We start from the raw sequence: 15625 nt of genomic DNA on the forward strand, positions 1-15625 counted from the left end.
TTGTCTCCCTTTGCTTCAAATCTATGGACACAAGGCAGGTCATAGACGGGTTCGGGCCCAAGCCCCTTTTCATTTTAAATATAGTATTTTGTAGGCAGTAAAAATATCTGAGAGAGAATTTTGATATTTTGGACCCCTCCCAGATAGAGACGAATATTTAGTACACTTGGTGGAGTATTTGCGGATTTCAATTAATAATCGCACCATTCCACAAATTTCAAACCAGTTGTTATATTTAACATTTGATTTAAACGCTTATCAGTCGAAACTAAAGAATTATATTTTGACGAAATGTATTTTTCCACGTTTACGGAAAGTCTCGCGGTTGTACAATATACCATTCGGAACACACCTCTGCACTGTTAGGGTCTATCCCTGAAATATGGATCGGGGTGTTAAGATGAATGGCTTCGGTGACTGTGTGGCATCTTGCCCCGACGACGTGGAGTCTCTGCTCGTGCAATTATTATATAAATCACTGTGGGGTTTTCTGGGCCAATATCGAGTGTTGTCAGGTCAGTTAATATAGTTGTGCTATTGGTGACTTTGGTTAAAAGATAACATTTACATCACTCTTTCACAACAATGGCATGGGAGCCGTGGAAGTCAAGAAATTGGTTGGTGAACACAATTTTCCAATTTTGGCAAGCTCGGACGTTGTGCGACTGGTTTGGTGGTTCTTCGTTCGGTAACCCAGTTAAAAAAATGACCTATCATATCTTCCTAAATCGACATTTTCTTATGATAAAACTCAACGAAACTAGCAGTTTCTAATGTTATTTCTGGCAGGTAATTTTAATTTTGTATAAGGTCTTATATAGTCCTAATTTTATATAACGCGTTTCTGGTGATTTCGGAAGTTATGAAACATTGAAGAACATTGTTTGCAACATTAATTCCTTTTTTTGGATCTTTTTGAAATATAATTATTTGTTCTCAGTTATTTCATCGAAAAGAAAAATCACTGTTCACCTGGCATGCTGGATGCCCTGAAAGAATATAGCAGAGGTTAAAAACAGTGTGCTGATCCTTACAGAGAAACACATATCACGTGGTCGGAACCGAATACCTCACAATCGAATTTCTCAGCAGAGTCGCCATAGTTTATGTTCGCCATCATTTTCATTCAAGGGTCCAAGGGCTGAGGACAGAGCTGGGGGTAAACTACCATTACCCCATCACAGCTGGCACTTAAGGACCGTGAAGATCCGGGTTAGAAAAGGTGCTTGACGTAAAATACGACTATACTTGTAGAATAGGTGCTTGACGTAAAATACGACTATACTTGTAGTAAGAGGTGACTAACGGGATCGGGTGGTCGGGCTCGCTGACTTGGTTGAAGCATGTATCCCAGTTGCATAGATCGATGCTCATGATGTCAGTCCCTGTATTGTCTGGTCCAGACTCGATTATTTACAGACTGTCGTCATATAGCTGGAATATTGCTGAGTGCGGCGTTAAACAACACATATATATACATATATATTCCTTGACACAATTGGGTGGCGAACATATTCTATAATCGCTCCCCGTCACCACCTGTGGCTGACTGAACTTAAAACCTGATATATCCAACACAAAACCCTTTTGGCAGCACAGAAGGTTCGGACGTGTGCCTGTGACAATGTGACGAAGACGCTACTCCGTGTGTTTACATGGCATTATGTCAACAGTGATCGGGAATCGGCCTTGGCGTAACACTGTGTTCACTCACGTACAGGCGAGATGGCGAACAGGCGCATTACAGTTTGTAGATAAGTGCTTGTGATCTGTCAGCATGTCAAGGTTAGCTGCACGTTGATAATTTTAAGGGACCCTTCGTTCGACCGACTGCTCCACACAGAGACTGCTTGCAACCCGTGTTCATTCATTCTGTGTCAGTATCGCCGACCACCATGTCGCCAAAGGTTGAAGTCGTCCTGAAGAATGTGACGTCTACGCAAGGGGAGGGTCCGCACTGGGAGGGGGACACCCAGACGCTGGTGTTTGTGGACATCATGGCGGGAGATGTGCTTAAGTATCATCCGGGCACCGGGCAACAGTCGAAGGTACACGTGGGTAGGTACCGGGCACCCGTGAAACTCCGGGGTAGAATAGGTCTTCAGCAACCATGCTTGTCATTAAAGACGACTGTGCTTGTTGTAAGATGCGGATCGGGTGATCAGGCTCGCTGACTTGGTTAATGCATGTCATCGTATCCAAATTGCGTAGATCGATACTCATCATATCAATCACTGGCTTGTCTGGTCCAGACTCGATTATTTACAGACCGCCGTCATATAGCTGGAATACCTGTAGTGCGGTGTTAAACAACAAACAAAACAAAAGTACCGGGCAGTGAATAGGTGGGTCAAGTGAAGTGTAAACAGCGCTCAACAGCGTCTATAGTGAATCCAGGTCGAATAGTGATATACTAACCTTTATAAATAAGGAGACTTAACACTTTCCATGTGTGCAGATGGATTAGCTGAATAGTGCCCAAGGGCCACCAGTGTGTGTGGGAATCTATACACAGTAAAAAAAGTGTTGCACCCCCACATTAATACGTTTGATACATCACAACATTTAAAACGCCCGACTCTGGTTTTAATGGTAGGTATTCCTTGGGGATCTGATGTTAAATGTGTAATGTTTTCGGAGGGAAGATGATCACCAAAACGTAGCAATCAGCACGTGAATTGCATGGTGCATGACATTTGCAGATTGCAGTATCTTCTTAAGCTCAACATCGCCTATAAAAGATGTTCTCTGACAGCCCAGTTTATTGTAACCCACAATGCCGGGTAGACGATTGTCAGAAGCAGTCAAGTGGCAGATTATTGGCCTTCATGGAGCAGGTCTTTCGTTCAAGGAGATTGGCAGAAGAACCGGACATCACTACTCAACAATAAGCCGTTTGGTCAGAAAACACGCACAAACTAATGATGTAAGGAATCGCAGACCCTCTGGCAGACCACGTAAGACCACAGTTAGAGATGACAGAGCGTTGTTGAGGGTGGTAAGGCGTCATCCATTTGCTACAAGCACAGCCTTGAAACGTCTTTGGCTTCCTCGTCAACAGTTCAGTACCCAGACCGTGAGAAATCGTCTTAAAGCTGCAGGGTTGAAGTCCAGAAGGGTTATCAAGCGACCTAAACTCACAGACAACCACAAACGACTACGTCTAGCCTGGTGTAGACTGAGACAGAACTGGAACTTGAGGTCCTGGAGAAGAGTCCACTGGTCGGACGAAAGCAGGTTCCTTCTGCATGTTGTGGATGGCAGAGTGAGAGTATGGAGGCGTCCTGGAACAGCTTATACTGCAAGAAACATCATGCCAACTGTACCATATGGAGGTGGATCTGTTATGGTCTGGGGATGCTTCTCATTTGATTGTAAGCTTGATTTAGTGACCATACGAGGCAACTTGACAGGGGAGCGCTACATCCAAGAGGTGCTGAATCCAGTTGTGGTGCCCCATTTTGACAATCATCCACTGGCCACCAGACCGATATTCATGGATGACAATGCCAGACCACATCGTTCACGAGCTGTGACCCAGGTTATCCACAACAATGCTCTGACGCAGATTCCATGGCCAGCAATGAGTCCAGATCTGAATCCTCTGGAACATGTATGGGACATTTTGGGACGCCTGATTTATCGTCGGGACCCTCCTCCACAGAACTTGCGTGAATTGGAAGCAGCATTACACGAGGAGTGGCAGCAGCTGCCCATGGAGCGATTCCAACGTCTGGTGAGGAGTATGAGACGAAGACTTCAAGCTGTGATCCAAGTGCTTGGTGGAAGTTCTCGATATTGACTTACTGTGTTCGTCAAATCTCCATATGACATTCTGACCCTATTGGATGAATTTGGTCACTAAACATTATTGAGATGTCACCATACTTAATGCGTCTTCGTTGTTCGTGCATTTTTCGTAAAAGTTCAGCATGAGATTATTACATGCCATAAGGTCATGGAATACCCCATTTAAGTTCATTGTATAGACAATACACTGGTTTGTTGGTATACACGAAATCCTGGTTATAATATTAATTCGGTTATCTTTACACCCTTTCAAAACACCCCTCCATGAAAAAGTATAGGGGGTGCAACACTTTTTTTACTGTGTATATATAGAAGTACCGACCAATCACCTTTGTTGCAACTAAATATGGTAAAATAGAAAATGATTCAATATTGCATTTACTTTCCAAACCCTGCGACAGGAAATACAAAATCCGAATAGTAAAGATAAACACCTGTCCATGTTTCTCCCGCAAACCAACATGTGTTTGTATCTGTCCTCATTGAATCTTAAACCTGGAAAACTGAGAACATTTATGTTTTTAGTTCCAGTTTATTCATATACTATCATTTTTATTGTCATAGTTTATAATACAAGTTGATGCATATGTAGGTGGTCTATAGTCGCCACTGTGGCAGCCTTAATGTCCTCGTCATCCTGGAAGCGTCTTCCACGTAGGGCAGATTTCATTTGCCGGAACAGGAAATAGTCACTGGGGGCTAAGTCTGGGCTGTAGGGTGGGTGATTTAACTGTTCGAATCCACATTCACATATAGCGGCCTGTGCAATTCTCGACTTGTAAACCGGAGCGTTGTCATGCAAAAGTAGAATACCACGTGTTAACTGTAAACATCCCACGGCGTTTCATGCGAATAGATTTTCGCAATTCTTTCATTACATTAGCATAATACTGTCCATTGATCGTAGTTTTTGGTGGCATGTAATCAATCAATAATATGCCTTTTGCATCCCAAAATATGGTGGCCATTACCTTGCCAGCCAATGGTTGAGTGCGAAACTTCCTCGGAGGCGGAGAATTGGGGTGCTTCCATTGCATGGATTCCAATTTAGTTTCTGGGTCCCAGTGGTTGATCCATGTTTCATCACCTGTCACTAGACGAGAAAGAAATCCGGCTTCATCAGCAGTATAGAGATCCAGGAGGTCTCGACAACTTCAGTTCTCTGATGGCGATCTTGAGCTCTGAGGTTTCTAGGTACCCATCTTGCAGATACCTTGGGCATACCAAGATGCTCATGAATAATGGTTACATCAGTTCCAACTGATATTTGGAATTCCCTAGAAAGTTCAGATACCTTCACTCGTCGGTCAGACAAAATTCTTCTTTCTATAGCAGTAATGGTTTCCGGTTGGGTGGGATCTGAAGGCCTTCCTGACCTTGGGTCATCGTCTATGGACTCCCTACCACATTTAAACTGTAGAGACCAACGGCAAACTGTGGAATAGTCAGGAGCATCCTTACCCATCACTTTACACATGCGAACGTGGATTTCTTTTGCTTTGTATCCCTCCTTGGTAAGGAACTTTATTACAACGCGTTGTTCATGTTTGAGAGAATCCATGATTGTGACCACCCTTAGGTGAATGAAGCCATCACATCTAACTTATTGATGTGCCTGGAACTTGTTATGATACGTGTCAACCAAATGTTATGACTAGTGTCACGCCTGCCACAAGTTGACATTGTTTGTGTAAACACAAATGAGCAAATCGCAAAACGTATTGAACGCCCCTGGTAATTCTGGGCGCCTTCCGTCTGTTCGTCCGCCATGTTTCGTTTCCGGAGCAGAACTAAACAAATTGATGCCTTAAGCAAACAGGACACATAGATAGGTCTCGTGGTGATGTGGTGCCTTTTGAAAGTTTGGCAATTTAAAAAAAATGATTTTTCGAGATTCCATTGGCAACGACTTTGACTTAGACTGGAAATGGCGGTATTGCTCCACACAACCGGACATGCCATATTGGCGGGGGATATGATTATTTCATTCTTGTTTGTTTGCATGTCAAATACAATATAAACGTTGTCTCTCCTACTTAGGGGTGTCCTCCCATTAGTTAGACAGCCAGTTGTTAGACACCTTAAAATAACAACTTTTCTGGTTGAGTGCACAACAAAGTGCAATGCTGTTACCTTGATTGATAATGGAATGACCCATAGCTAAACATCAAGATATAACAAAACAAAAAGACGTGTTAAGTCAGATGTACTTATTTTATAAACGTTCATAAAATCAACATCAACAAGATCAACATCTGAGAGATTCTGGGGAGAGCAGGCATGGTGTTGCGGCGCTGTCTGTAAAGGGCACTGCTGACGCTGGAGAAGGAAGGCAGAAGGGGTATCTCGTTGTCATCTTCTTGTGCTAGCTGGTCATTGTAGAGGGAGTGCATCTTGGTTGTTTCTTCACGGGCGCGCTTACGAAGTGTGCCGAGGAACTTGAGTTTGTTGACATGTTCTGGTGGATGGTTGTGCTGAGTCTGGTTCCGGAGGAAGTCGTCATTTGTTGTGCATCTGCCAGTGCAGGTCTTGATAACACACCTCCAGTGGGTGCTGGTCTGTCTTTCTCGATTTCGGTTGTAGAGATATCCATCCAGAAGAATCTGAGGTGTGCCTCTCTGTGACATAATATATTCCACTTTCCTTAACCCAGCCATTCTGATAATGCTACCATGATCTGCCAGTAATGATATTTATATCACAGTTGGTTAAACTGAGTAGACTCTGACAAATTGATAGTAAAAGATTAATTGTTTTATATTAAGAATGTTATTATACACAGTAAAAAAAGTGTTGCACCCCCTATACTTTTTCATGGAGGGGTGTTTTGAAAGGGTGTAAAGATAACCGAATTAATATTATAACCAGGATTTCGTGTATACCAACAAACCAGTGTATTGTCTATACAATGAACTTAAATGGGGTATTCCATGACCTTATGGCATGTAATAATCTCATGCTGAACTTTTACGAAAAATGCACGAACAACGAAGACGCATTAAGTATGGTGACATCTCAATAATGTTTAGTGACCAAATTCATCCAATAGGGTCAGAATGTCATATGGAGATTTGACGAACACAGTAAGTCAATATCGAGAACTTCCACCAAGCACTTGGATCACAGCTTGAAGTCTTCGTCTCATACTCCTCACCAGACGTTGGAATCGCTGCCACTCCTCGTGTAATGCTGCTTCCAATTCACGCAAGTTCTGTGGAGGAGGGTCCCGACGATAAATCAGGCGTCCCAAAATGTCCCATACATGTTCCAGAGGATTCAGATCTGGACTCATTGCTGGCCATGGAATCTGCGTCAGAGCATTGTTTTGGATAACCTGGGTCACAGCTCGTGAACGATGTGGTCTGGCATTGTCATCCATGAATATCGGTCTGGTGGCCAGTGGATGATTGTCAAAATGGGGCACCACAACTGGATTCAGCACCTCTTGGATGTAGCGCTCCCCTGTCAAGTTGCCTCGAATGGTCACTAAATCAAGCTTACAATCAAATGAGAAGCATCCCCAGACCATAACAGATCCACCTCCATATGGTACAGTTGGCATGATGTTTCTTGCAGTATAAGCTGTTCCAGGACGCCTCCATACTCTCACTCTGCCATCCACAACATGCAGAAGGAACCTGCTTTCGTCCGACCAGTGGACTCTTCTCCAGGACCTCAAGTTCCAGTTCTGTCTCAGTCTACACCAGGCTAGACGTAGTCGTTTGTGGTTGTCTGTGAGTTTAGGTCGCTTGATAACCCTTCTGGACTTCAACCCTGCAGCTTTAAGACGATTTCTCACGGTCTGGGTACTGAACTCTTGACGAGGAAGCCAAAGACGTTTCAAGGTTGTGCTTGTAGCAAATGGATGACGCCTTACCACCCTCAACAACGCTCTGTCATCTCTAACTGTGGTCTTACGTGGTCTGCCAGAGGGTCTGCGATTCCTTACATCATTAGTTTGTGCGTGTTTTCTGACCAAACGGCTTATTGTTGAGTAGTGATGTCCGGTTCTTCTGCCAATCTCCTTGAACGAAAGACCTGCTCCATGAAGGCCAATAATCTGCCACTTGACTGCTTCTGACAATCGTCTACCCGGCATTGTGGGTTACAATAAACTGGGCTGTCAGAGAACATCTTTTATAGGCGATGTTGAGCTTAAGAAGATACTGCAATCTGCAAATGTCATGCACCATGCAATTCACGTGCTGATTGCTACGTTTTGGTGATCATCTTCCCTCCGAAAACATTACACATTTAACATCAGATCCCCAAGGAATACCTACCATTAAAACCAGAGTCGGGCGTTTTAAATGTTGTGATGTATCAAACGTATTAATGTGGGGGTGCAACACTTTTTTTACTGTGTATATAACAAGCAGCTAAGTGCAAGTGTAACTTGAGTAGTAGTCTAGTTGAGAAGTTCTTCATTTTCCACAAGTTTTAAAGATTAAACTCTACATATTGGATTAACATAATAACTTATAATCAGAGTACAACATGCAACTGGAGTAGCAACTGGAGTAGCAATCTAGTAAATAACTGTAACAATAAATAAGTAGAAAATAAGTAGAGAAAGATCAAACAATGAACCTTGAGACATGCCTAATTAGTTCACTGAGTAGGACTGTACCATTGTTGTGGGTACTGCCCTAATTAATCCCCTACTTCAGAGTCTGACAACTGGCTGTCTAACTACGTAATGGGAGATAACCTACTTAGGGAACAATGTACAATCGACCGTTTTTAATTTAATCCAGAAGAGTTTTGTTTTAAGTAATACGTTTGTTCGCATGGGAACCCGTAATGGCATATGGCGCACCCTCTAGATAACGTATTGGAGACCAATCATATATGTGTGTTGACAGGTGCCCCTGTTGGATTCGTTGTTCCCCGGAAGAAAGGTGGGTATGTGATTGCCGCAGGGCGTAGTCTGTCCCTTCTGGACTGGGACAAGCAGACTGTGACGTCTCTCGGCGAGGTGGACGTCGGATCTGGCAACAGGATCAACGATGGCAAGTGTGACGCCAGTGGCAGGCTGTGGGCAGGTGAAGAGAGATGACTTTATCCCACGTGGGCTTGTAGCGCACAGCTTAGTAGCAAGATGTAGTGTCACTATCGGTGCCATAATACTACAGTAAACTACGGTTATAACGAACTCAAAGGGACCACTAATTGTAGTTCGTTATAACCATAGTTCGTTATATCCGTTAATTCGTTATAAACGTAGTTTAGTGTATATAAAAGGATGGCTCAGGTTGTTACCATATATCTTGCTGCTATTTTTTTAGTTACAAGCCCTCTGCTTCATCCTATACATTCTGATGCAGAAGCGAACATCGTGAAGTATTGCAAATATATCCATGACATTATGCTATGCAATTACTTGCCGATGTTCACAGGGTTTCATCAATATCAGTTATTGATGTCGACAGTGGGAATGTTTCGATCATGAAAAAAGAAAACAAAGAATGTAGAAAATACTTACCTATCTTCAAAATAATAGTCTGCAATTTTTAATTCTGAGTCATGTGCGATAAACACGGTCGTAAGGTAAGATAACTTATCATCTTTCTTTAATAACTCTTCCTCGGTTATAGTCAGTTCTACAAACAGTAGTACGATATCCAGTGATATCAGAACAAAGTCAGTTTATTCAAGAACATTGCATACAATATATGAAAAGGGATGTGTAGGCAATATTACGCATTTCTAATCACATCAGAAAACAGAAAGGGATGAGTTGAGAAAACATTATGATGGAAACATTATGAGTGAGTGAGATGGTTTTAACCTTGCTTCTAACAGTATTCCAGTTATATCACGACATGTCAGCTTAATGTAGGAGGAAGGCCCGAAGTGAAGGTCTCAGACGTTTACCACTTCGGTGAAACCACAAGCACAGGTATGGTGCTGACAAACCTACACAAATAACCGTGGCGAACCGGGATTCGAACCCACAAATATAGGTTTATGGCGTGCCCAAGGGACGCAACTCAGCACAACGAATTGCGTCCTAGACGACAGCGCCGTCCGTTCCCCAAAACATTATTAAGTTACTGGAGATCAGTCCGAGGTTTTCTGGACAGACATGGTAAGAATTCTTCTCAGACATTAACCCGTAGTTATACATTATAAAACCTAGTGCGACAGTGGCTTTCATAACCCTCTTACTCACCAGGGACCATGGGACCTCCCGTTGAACCAGCGTCTACCCGCCCGAACTATATTCCAAAGAGAGGCTCTCTATACAGCCTTGACCTTGGGGGAAAGATAACCCAGAAAATCAAGGAAGTGACATTGTCCAACGGCTTGACGTGGTCAGAAAATAATAAGACAATGTTCTACATAGATTCACCGACACGGAGAGTGGATATGTTTGACTTCGACCTTGAGACAGGTGACCTTGGTCAGTACTTGTTATCGCTTGTTGACGTAAAGATGGTGTCTGATCAGTTGAGATGCTTTGCTTTTTAAGACCTATACTGAATATTGCAATAAACCCAACATTTTCTTTTAAGAGTATTCAATGTCCAGAGAGCTTTTTAAATTTCTAATTAATGGCGTTATGCCATGTATTGAACAAATAACATGTCACTTTATAGGTGAATGTGCCTGGATAAATGACATGGGCTGATTCCCGTGAAGATCTGGGTTAGGATAGGTTTTCAGCTACCCTTGTTTACCGTAAGAGGTGACTAACTGGATCGGGTGGTCAGACTCGCTGACTTGGTTGCATCGTATCCCAATCGACTAGATCGATGCTCACGGTGACAATCACTTGGTTGTCTGTTCCAGACTTATATTGTCTGTTCCGTCTTATAGTTGAACTTTAAACAACACACAAACATTGGTTGGGACTGTACAGGTCATACCGATAAATTTTGTGTTGATCTTAGAAAACAATTAAGGGGAGGTGACATGTCATCCACTGATGACTGCTGTTCTCAGATGCAACATACTTGAATATCCCGATGCTTTATGTTCATGTTTGTAACCATATTTTTTAAATGGAACGTTTATTTAAAAAATGGAAAACCGTGTATGGCGTGAATAATATATGAGAAGACGTATACAGGATCTGAGTGAAACATTGTGTAACGCAGTTTAACTCTTCTGTATTGCAACAATGTTACACACTATTTCATACGACATTCACTGTTGCAGTTGAAGAAATATTGTTGATATTTGATAGTTGATATTATTTGGTCAGTGCTTCAATACTCAGCATTATGCAGAAATATTTGAAGATCAATACTGACAGTGGGACGGTGAGGTAGCCCAGTGGTTAAATCACACGACCGTCACACCGAAGGTTCAGGTTCAATCCCCACACAACCAGTCACACAACCAAACACTCACTCAACCAGCCACCCACTCAACCAACTACCCACTCACTTAACAATCAACTCAATCACTCAACCAACCACCCACTTAACCACCCACCCACCCACACAACTACCCACACACTCAACCAACCACCAACTCAACCACTCAACCAACTAACCACAAAGTCACTTAACCACCAACTCAATCACTCAACCAACCAACCACTCAACCACTCAACCAACCACCCAACCAGTCACTTAACCACCAACTTAATCACTCAACCACACACACACACACACACACACACACAAACAACCACACACACACTCAACCAACCACCAACTCAACCACTCAACCAACCACCCAACCAGTCACTTAACAACCAACTCAATCACTCAACCAACCAACCACTCAACCAACCACCCACCCAGTCACTTAACCACCAACTCAATCACTCAACCAACCACCAACCCACATAGCCAACCAGCCACTCAACCACACAACTACCTACACAACCAACTACCGGTACTTAACTATACACTCAACCAACCACCCACCCACACAACCAGCCACCAACTCAACCACTTAACCAACCACTAACTCGACAACTCACACAACCAACCACCCACTCAACCAACCTTTCACTCAACCAACCACCCATTCACTTAACAACCAACTCAATCACTCAACCAATCACTCACTCAACCAACTACCCACTCACTGTACAGGTCATACCGACAGTATTGAAAACAATTCTATTAATCTTGTATGTTAGAAACAATTTGTGTTTGCATACGATTCTATGTGTTTCAGCTAATCGACGCGTGTGTGTAGATTTTGACACGTTCCCCGAGTTCCGAGGCAGCCCACCCCCCTTCCCCGACGGCATGACGGTGGACACCCAGGGGAAACTGTGGGTGGCTTGCTACTTCGGCTCCTGTGTGGCTCGCTTCGATCCGGAAACAGGTTCGTACTCTTTCATGTAATATTTTAACATGGAACCAAAGCTAGTGACCCATACTTGCCGTAACAGGCGACTATTGTTGTCGTAAGACCGACTAAGGCGATCGGTTGGTCAGGCTTGCTGACGTGGTTGATATATCTCATCGAATCCCAATTGCGTAGATCGATGCTCATGATATCAATCACTGGATTGTCTGGTCCAGACTCGATTATTTACAAACAACAAACAAACCAATGTTAGGTGATAACTTAGGGAACGTCTATGTACAGTTTAGGGACATTAGTACTAAATACTATTCGGTAACCCGGAACTTTGTTAAACCGGACAACTTCACTGAGACTATCCGGTGTGGATAAATGGGGTTTCACTGTAAAATCGTTTAAGGCGCACACGCAATTAACTTAAATATCTAGTTAGTTTCCTTCTTTCAGTCCCTTCTCTAGCAACGCCACTGGTTGGTTTCAAAAGAGGTACCATTTTCACACGAATTTTAGTGAAACAACAAGAGACAATTTACAACACTAAATTTTGAGTTTTGGATGGATAGCTCTTTATGTACTGACAGCGTAAGCAACATTTCGGGACTGGTGACACTAATGATGAGTAGCTCGTTGCGAATCTTCTCTAAGAAGACATTCCGTTTTGGGATTTTCCCTTTTGTTCTACACCAAATATGGTCAACAAATGTTACCCAGATTAAAGAATTTTTTATAAAAAGACACGAATGCAGATTTTTGCAATAGAAATATTTACATAGTATATGCCTGTAGTACTGTTTGCAAAATGATGAAACATTTTTGTTGTTTAGGTAACATGTGCAAATAACGAACCACATGTGTTGCTAATTGTTGAGAGTGTCAAGAAGAACAGATTCGCATTAAAAATGAATTTTGAGTTATAAAAATAACATGTCTCTTAAGTTTTCAGGCCGAAATTACTGTTTCGGTTTTCCACATTGTTACATTATGTTGAGGGACATATGGATGGAATAATGATGATGAATGCAGGGTAAAACGATATTTATCCAGCAGCAAACCTCACCCTCTCCCAACCCTACTTTACACCATAAAGGAACTAGTTAATTTAAATAATAATAAGAACCCTAACTGCAGGATCGATGCTACAACGGGTGGAAATCCTTGAGGGTCACAGCTGCAAAGGTATTATACGGCCGGGCAAAAGAAAGTATACCCTTGAAAATTGGACTTGCCTAAAAAACTACAATCGTTATCAAAAGTTACTAGGGTGAAAAGTCAACGAAACACTGCAAACTTAAGGTCCAAAACACAATTATGATACCCGTGTTCAATACAGTACCATCAAACAAGGGTATATACTTTCTTTAGCCGGGCGGTGTAGTTTAACTGTTTCTTTGAGAATAACCTCAATTGCAGGATCAATGCTACAAACGGTGGAAATCCCAAACGCCGAGAGAGTAACGTCGGTGTGCTGGGGAGGTTCGAACCTAGACCAGCTGTATGTGACCACCAGCAGAAGAGGCGTCACAGACGAAGAGTTCGCGACAACACAGGGTCTGGCAGGGTCACTGTTTAGAGTTACCGGCCTTGGTTGTAAAGGTCTGCCAGCCAATGTGTACGAAGGCTGAAAGGGAAAGATAAAGCATTGGTCTCTGTATTATAGATCGATATAGTTAGTCAGCTCGAATGAAAACCTTTCTAGGATCATATTATGTGAAAAATAAAACCACTCACCCAATCTTTGCAAAATCAACATATTCTTCATCAATTAGTTGTAGATCCGATGGACGGAAGTGTACGATGGGCGGAGTTTATGTGATCACGTGACACTAAAGTCGGTAGGATATGTTGGTCAGTAAAGATGTCTGTGTAGGGAAGACCGGGGACAAATGTAACACGGGGCATTTGTAACAATGGACATTACTCTCAGAAAATAAGCTATAGCAAATGTTAGGCAATGTAGAGCTACTTCCCTTAGCCTTCCCGCCAAGGACATCCAGGTTTAATGGAGCAGTCCACAAGAAAAGAAGCAGTGAACAAAATTCAAATTTTATTCAGGGAAGTAAAAAAACTCTATAAATACCATAACGTTTTTGTCACCGGACGTATGTTGCAAATTGTGTTATTAAACTTTTTAAATGGAAACTTGTTACATGGCGCCATATTTTGAACTGCCCTATGTGGTAGATCTGTTACATGCCCGTCGCTATACAAGTGCAATAATCTTGAGCACGACGTTAAACCCCATTTCATCTCACCTCACCCTTATGATTCTGTCCCTGGGACTTTGGGTCCAATTCCTTTCTCACCGGAAGTTATTAAACCAAAGGGAGGACAAAAAAGAAAGATATCCCAATTTCTGAATGACACGCCTGTCAAACGGATCCTGTTAGAAATGAAACTAAAGACAAAAGAAAAGAAAAAACAAAAACAAAAACTAAAACTAAAACGTCTGGCGTATTTAAACAAAGGAAGAAGCTTGTTAAGTACGATTCTGACAGTGATTCTGATTCCGAAATGAACATTTTCTTGGTTTGGTGCGACAAGTTTTCAAATAGTCGTCCAGGTGAAGAATGGGTACAATGTTCTTCATGCAAATATTGGGCTAATGAAGAGTGTCATCAATACAAGGATTCTTCAGTTGACGATATGTGATGACTGTACATTTGTTTCCAGTTCAAACAAGATTAATCAGTTTCACAGTTCTATTTTAGTGTATTTTCAATAATACACGGTTTGTTACATTTGACCCTTGTGTGTTACATTTGATCCATCCACCCGTTACAATTGAACCATGATTGGGTACAACACTTGCTAGCATCGCATTTCATGCGAAAAAGTTATGTATCGACGGTAAATGGAACCTCAAATGAAATGAATTTTAAAGCCAGTATGATGATGTTAAACTAACTTGGCGAGAGTGTTTCTGGCATTGATTTGCATGAATATAAACTGCCCGTGTTAAATGTGTCCCCGGTCTCCCTGACAGCTGCGAATTCTAGTGGTCTGATACGGTAGAGATGTTTTAGCGTGAATAAAATCAAGTGTTTTTTAAAGAGTTTTGTTATACTTAGGGGAACTTCAATTTATTAGATATACTTACATATGTCTGACTTGAGTGAGTGAGTGAGTTTGGTTTTACGCCGCTTTTAGCAATATTCCAGCAATATCACGGATTATTAGGTGACGAATACAACTTCTTGTTTGAGAGGCATTTTGAAGTTGGCGTACTAAGTATGGATAAGATTTATGGATGAACAACTTCTTTAATACAATTAAGAGCGACGTTTCGGTGTAGGTTCTAACACCGTTATCAAGCAAGCGATGATAACTTTGTTAGAATCTACACCGAAACGTCGCTCCTAATTGTATTAAAGAAGTTGTTCATCCATAATTTGCTTGATAACGGTGTTAGAACCTACACCCAAACGTCGCTCCTAATTGTATTAAAGAAGATGTTCATCCATGTATCTTATCCTTACTGAATATAGCTGCGTTTGTTCTAATACTTATAAAGTGGAAGCCGGCCATTAAGAATATACTTTTA

The 15625-nt window shown here is 42.1% G+C and overlaps 1 protein-coding gene across 1 annotated transcript; it reads left to right on the plus strand.

Moving 5' to 3' along the window:
* Positions 1-1735: 1735 nt before the first annotated feature.
* Positions 1736-15134, plus strand: LOC124114123 (regucalcin-like). Its single transcript, XM_046474686.2, has 5 exons — positions 1736-2058; positions 8676-8855; positions 9989-10216; positions 11950-12102; positions 13495-15134. The coding sequence occupies exons 1-5, from the start codon at positions 1896-1898 to the stop codon at positions 13704-13706; spliced, it is 936 nt and encodes a 311-aa protein (XP_046330642.1). The 5' UTR covers positions 1736-1895; the 3' UTR covers positions 13707-15134.
* Positions 15135-15625: the final 491 nt, after the last annotated feature.

Source organism: Haliotis rufescens, unplaced genomic scaffold (genome assembly GCF_023055435.1).
Source record: "Haliotis rufescens isolate VD_foot unplaced genomic scaffold, xgHalRufe1.0.p SCAF_2, whole genome shotgun sequence".
NCBI lineage: Eukaryota > Metazoa > Mollusca > Gastropoda > Lepetellida > Haliotidae > Haliotis > Haliotis rufescens.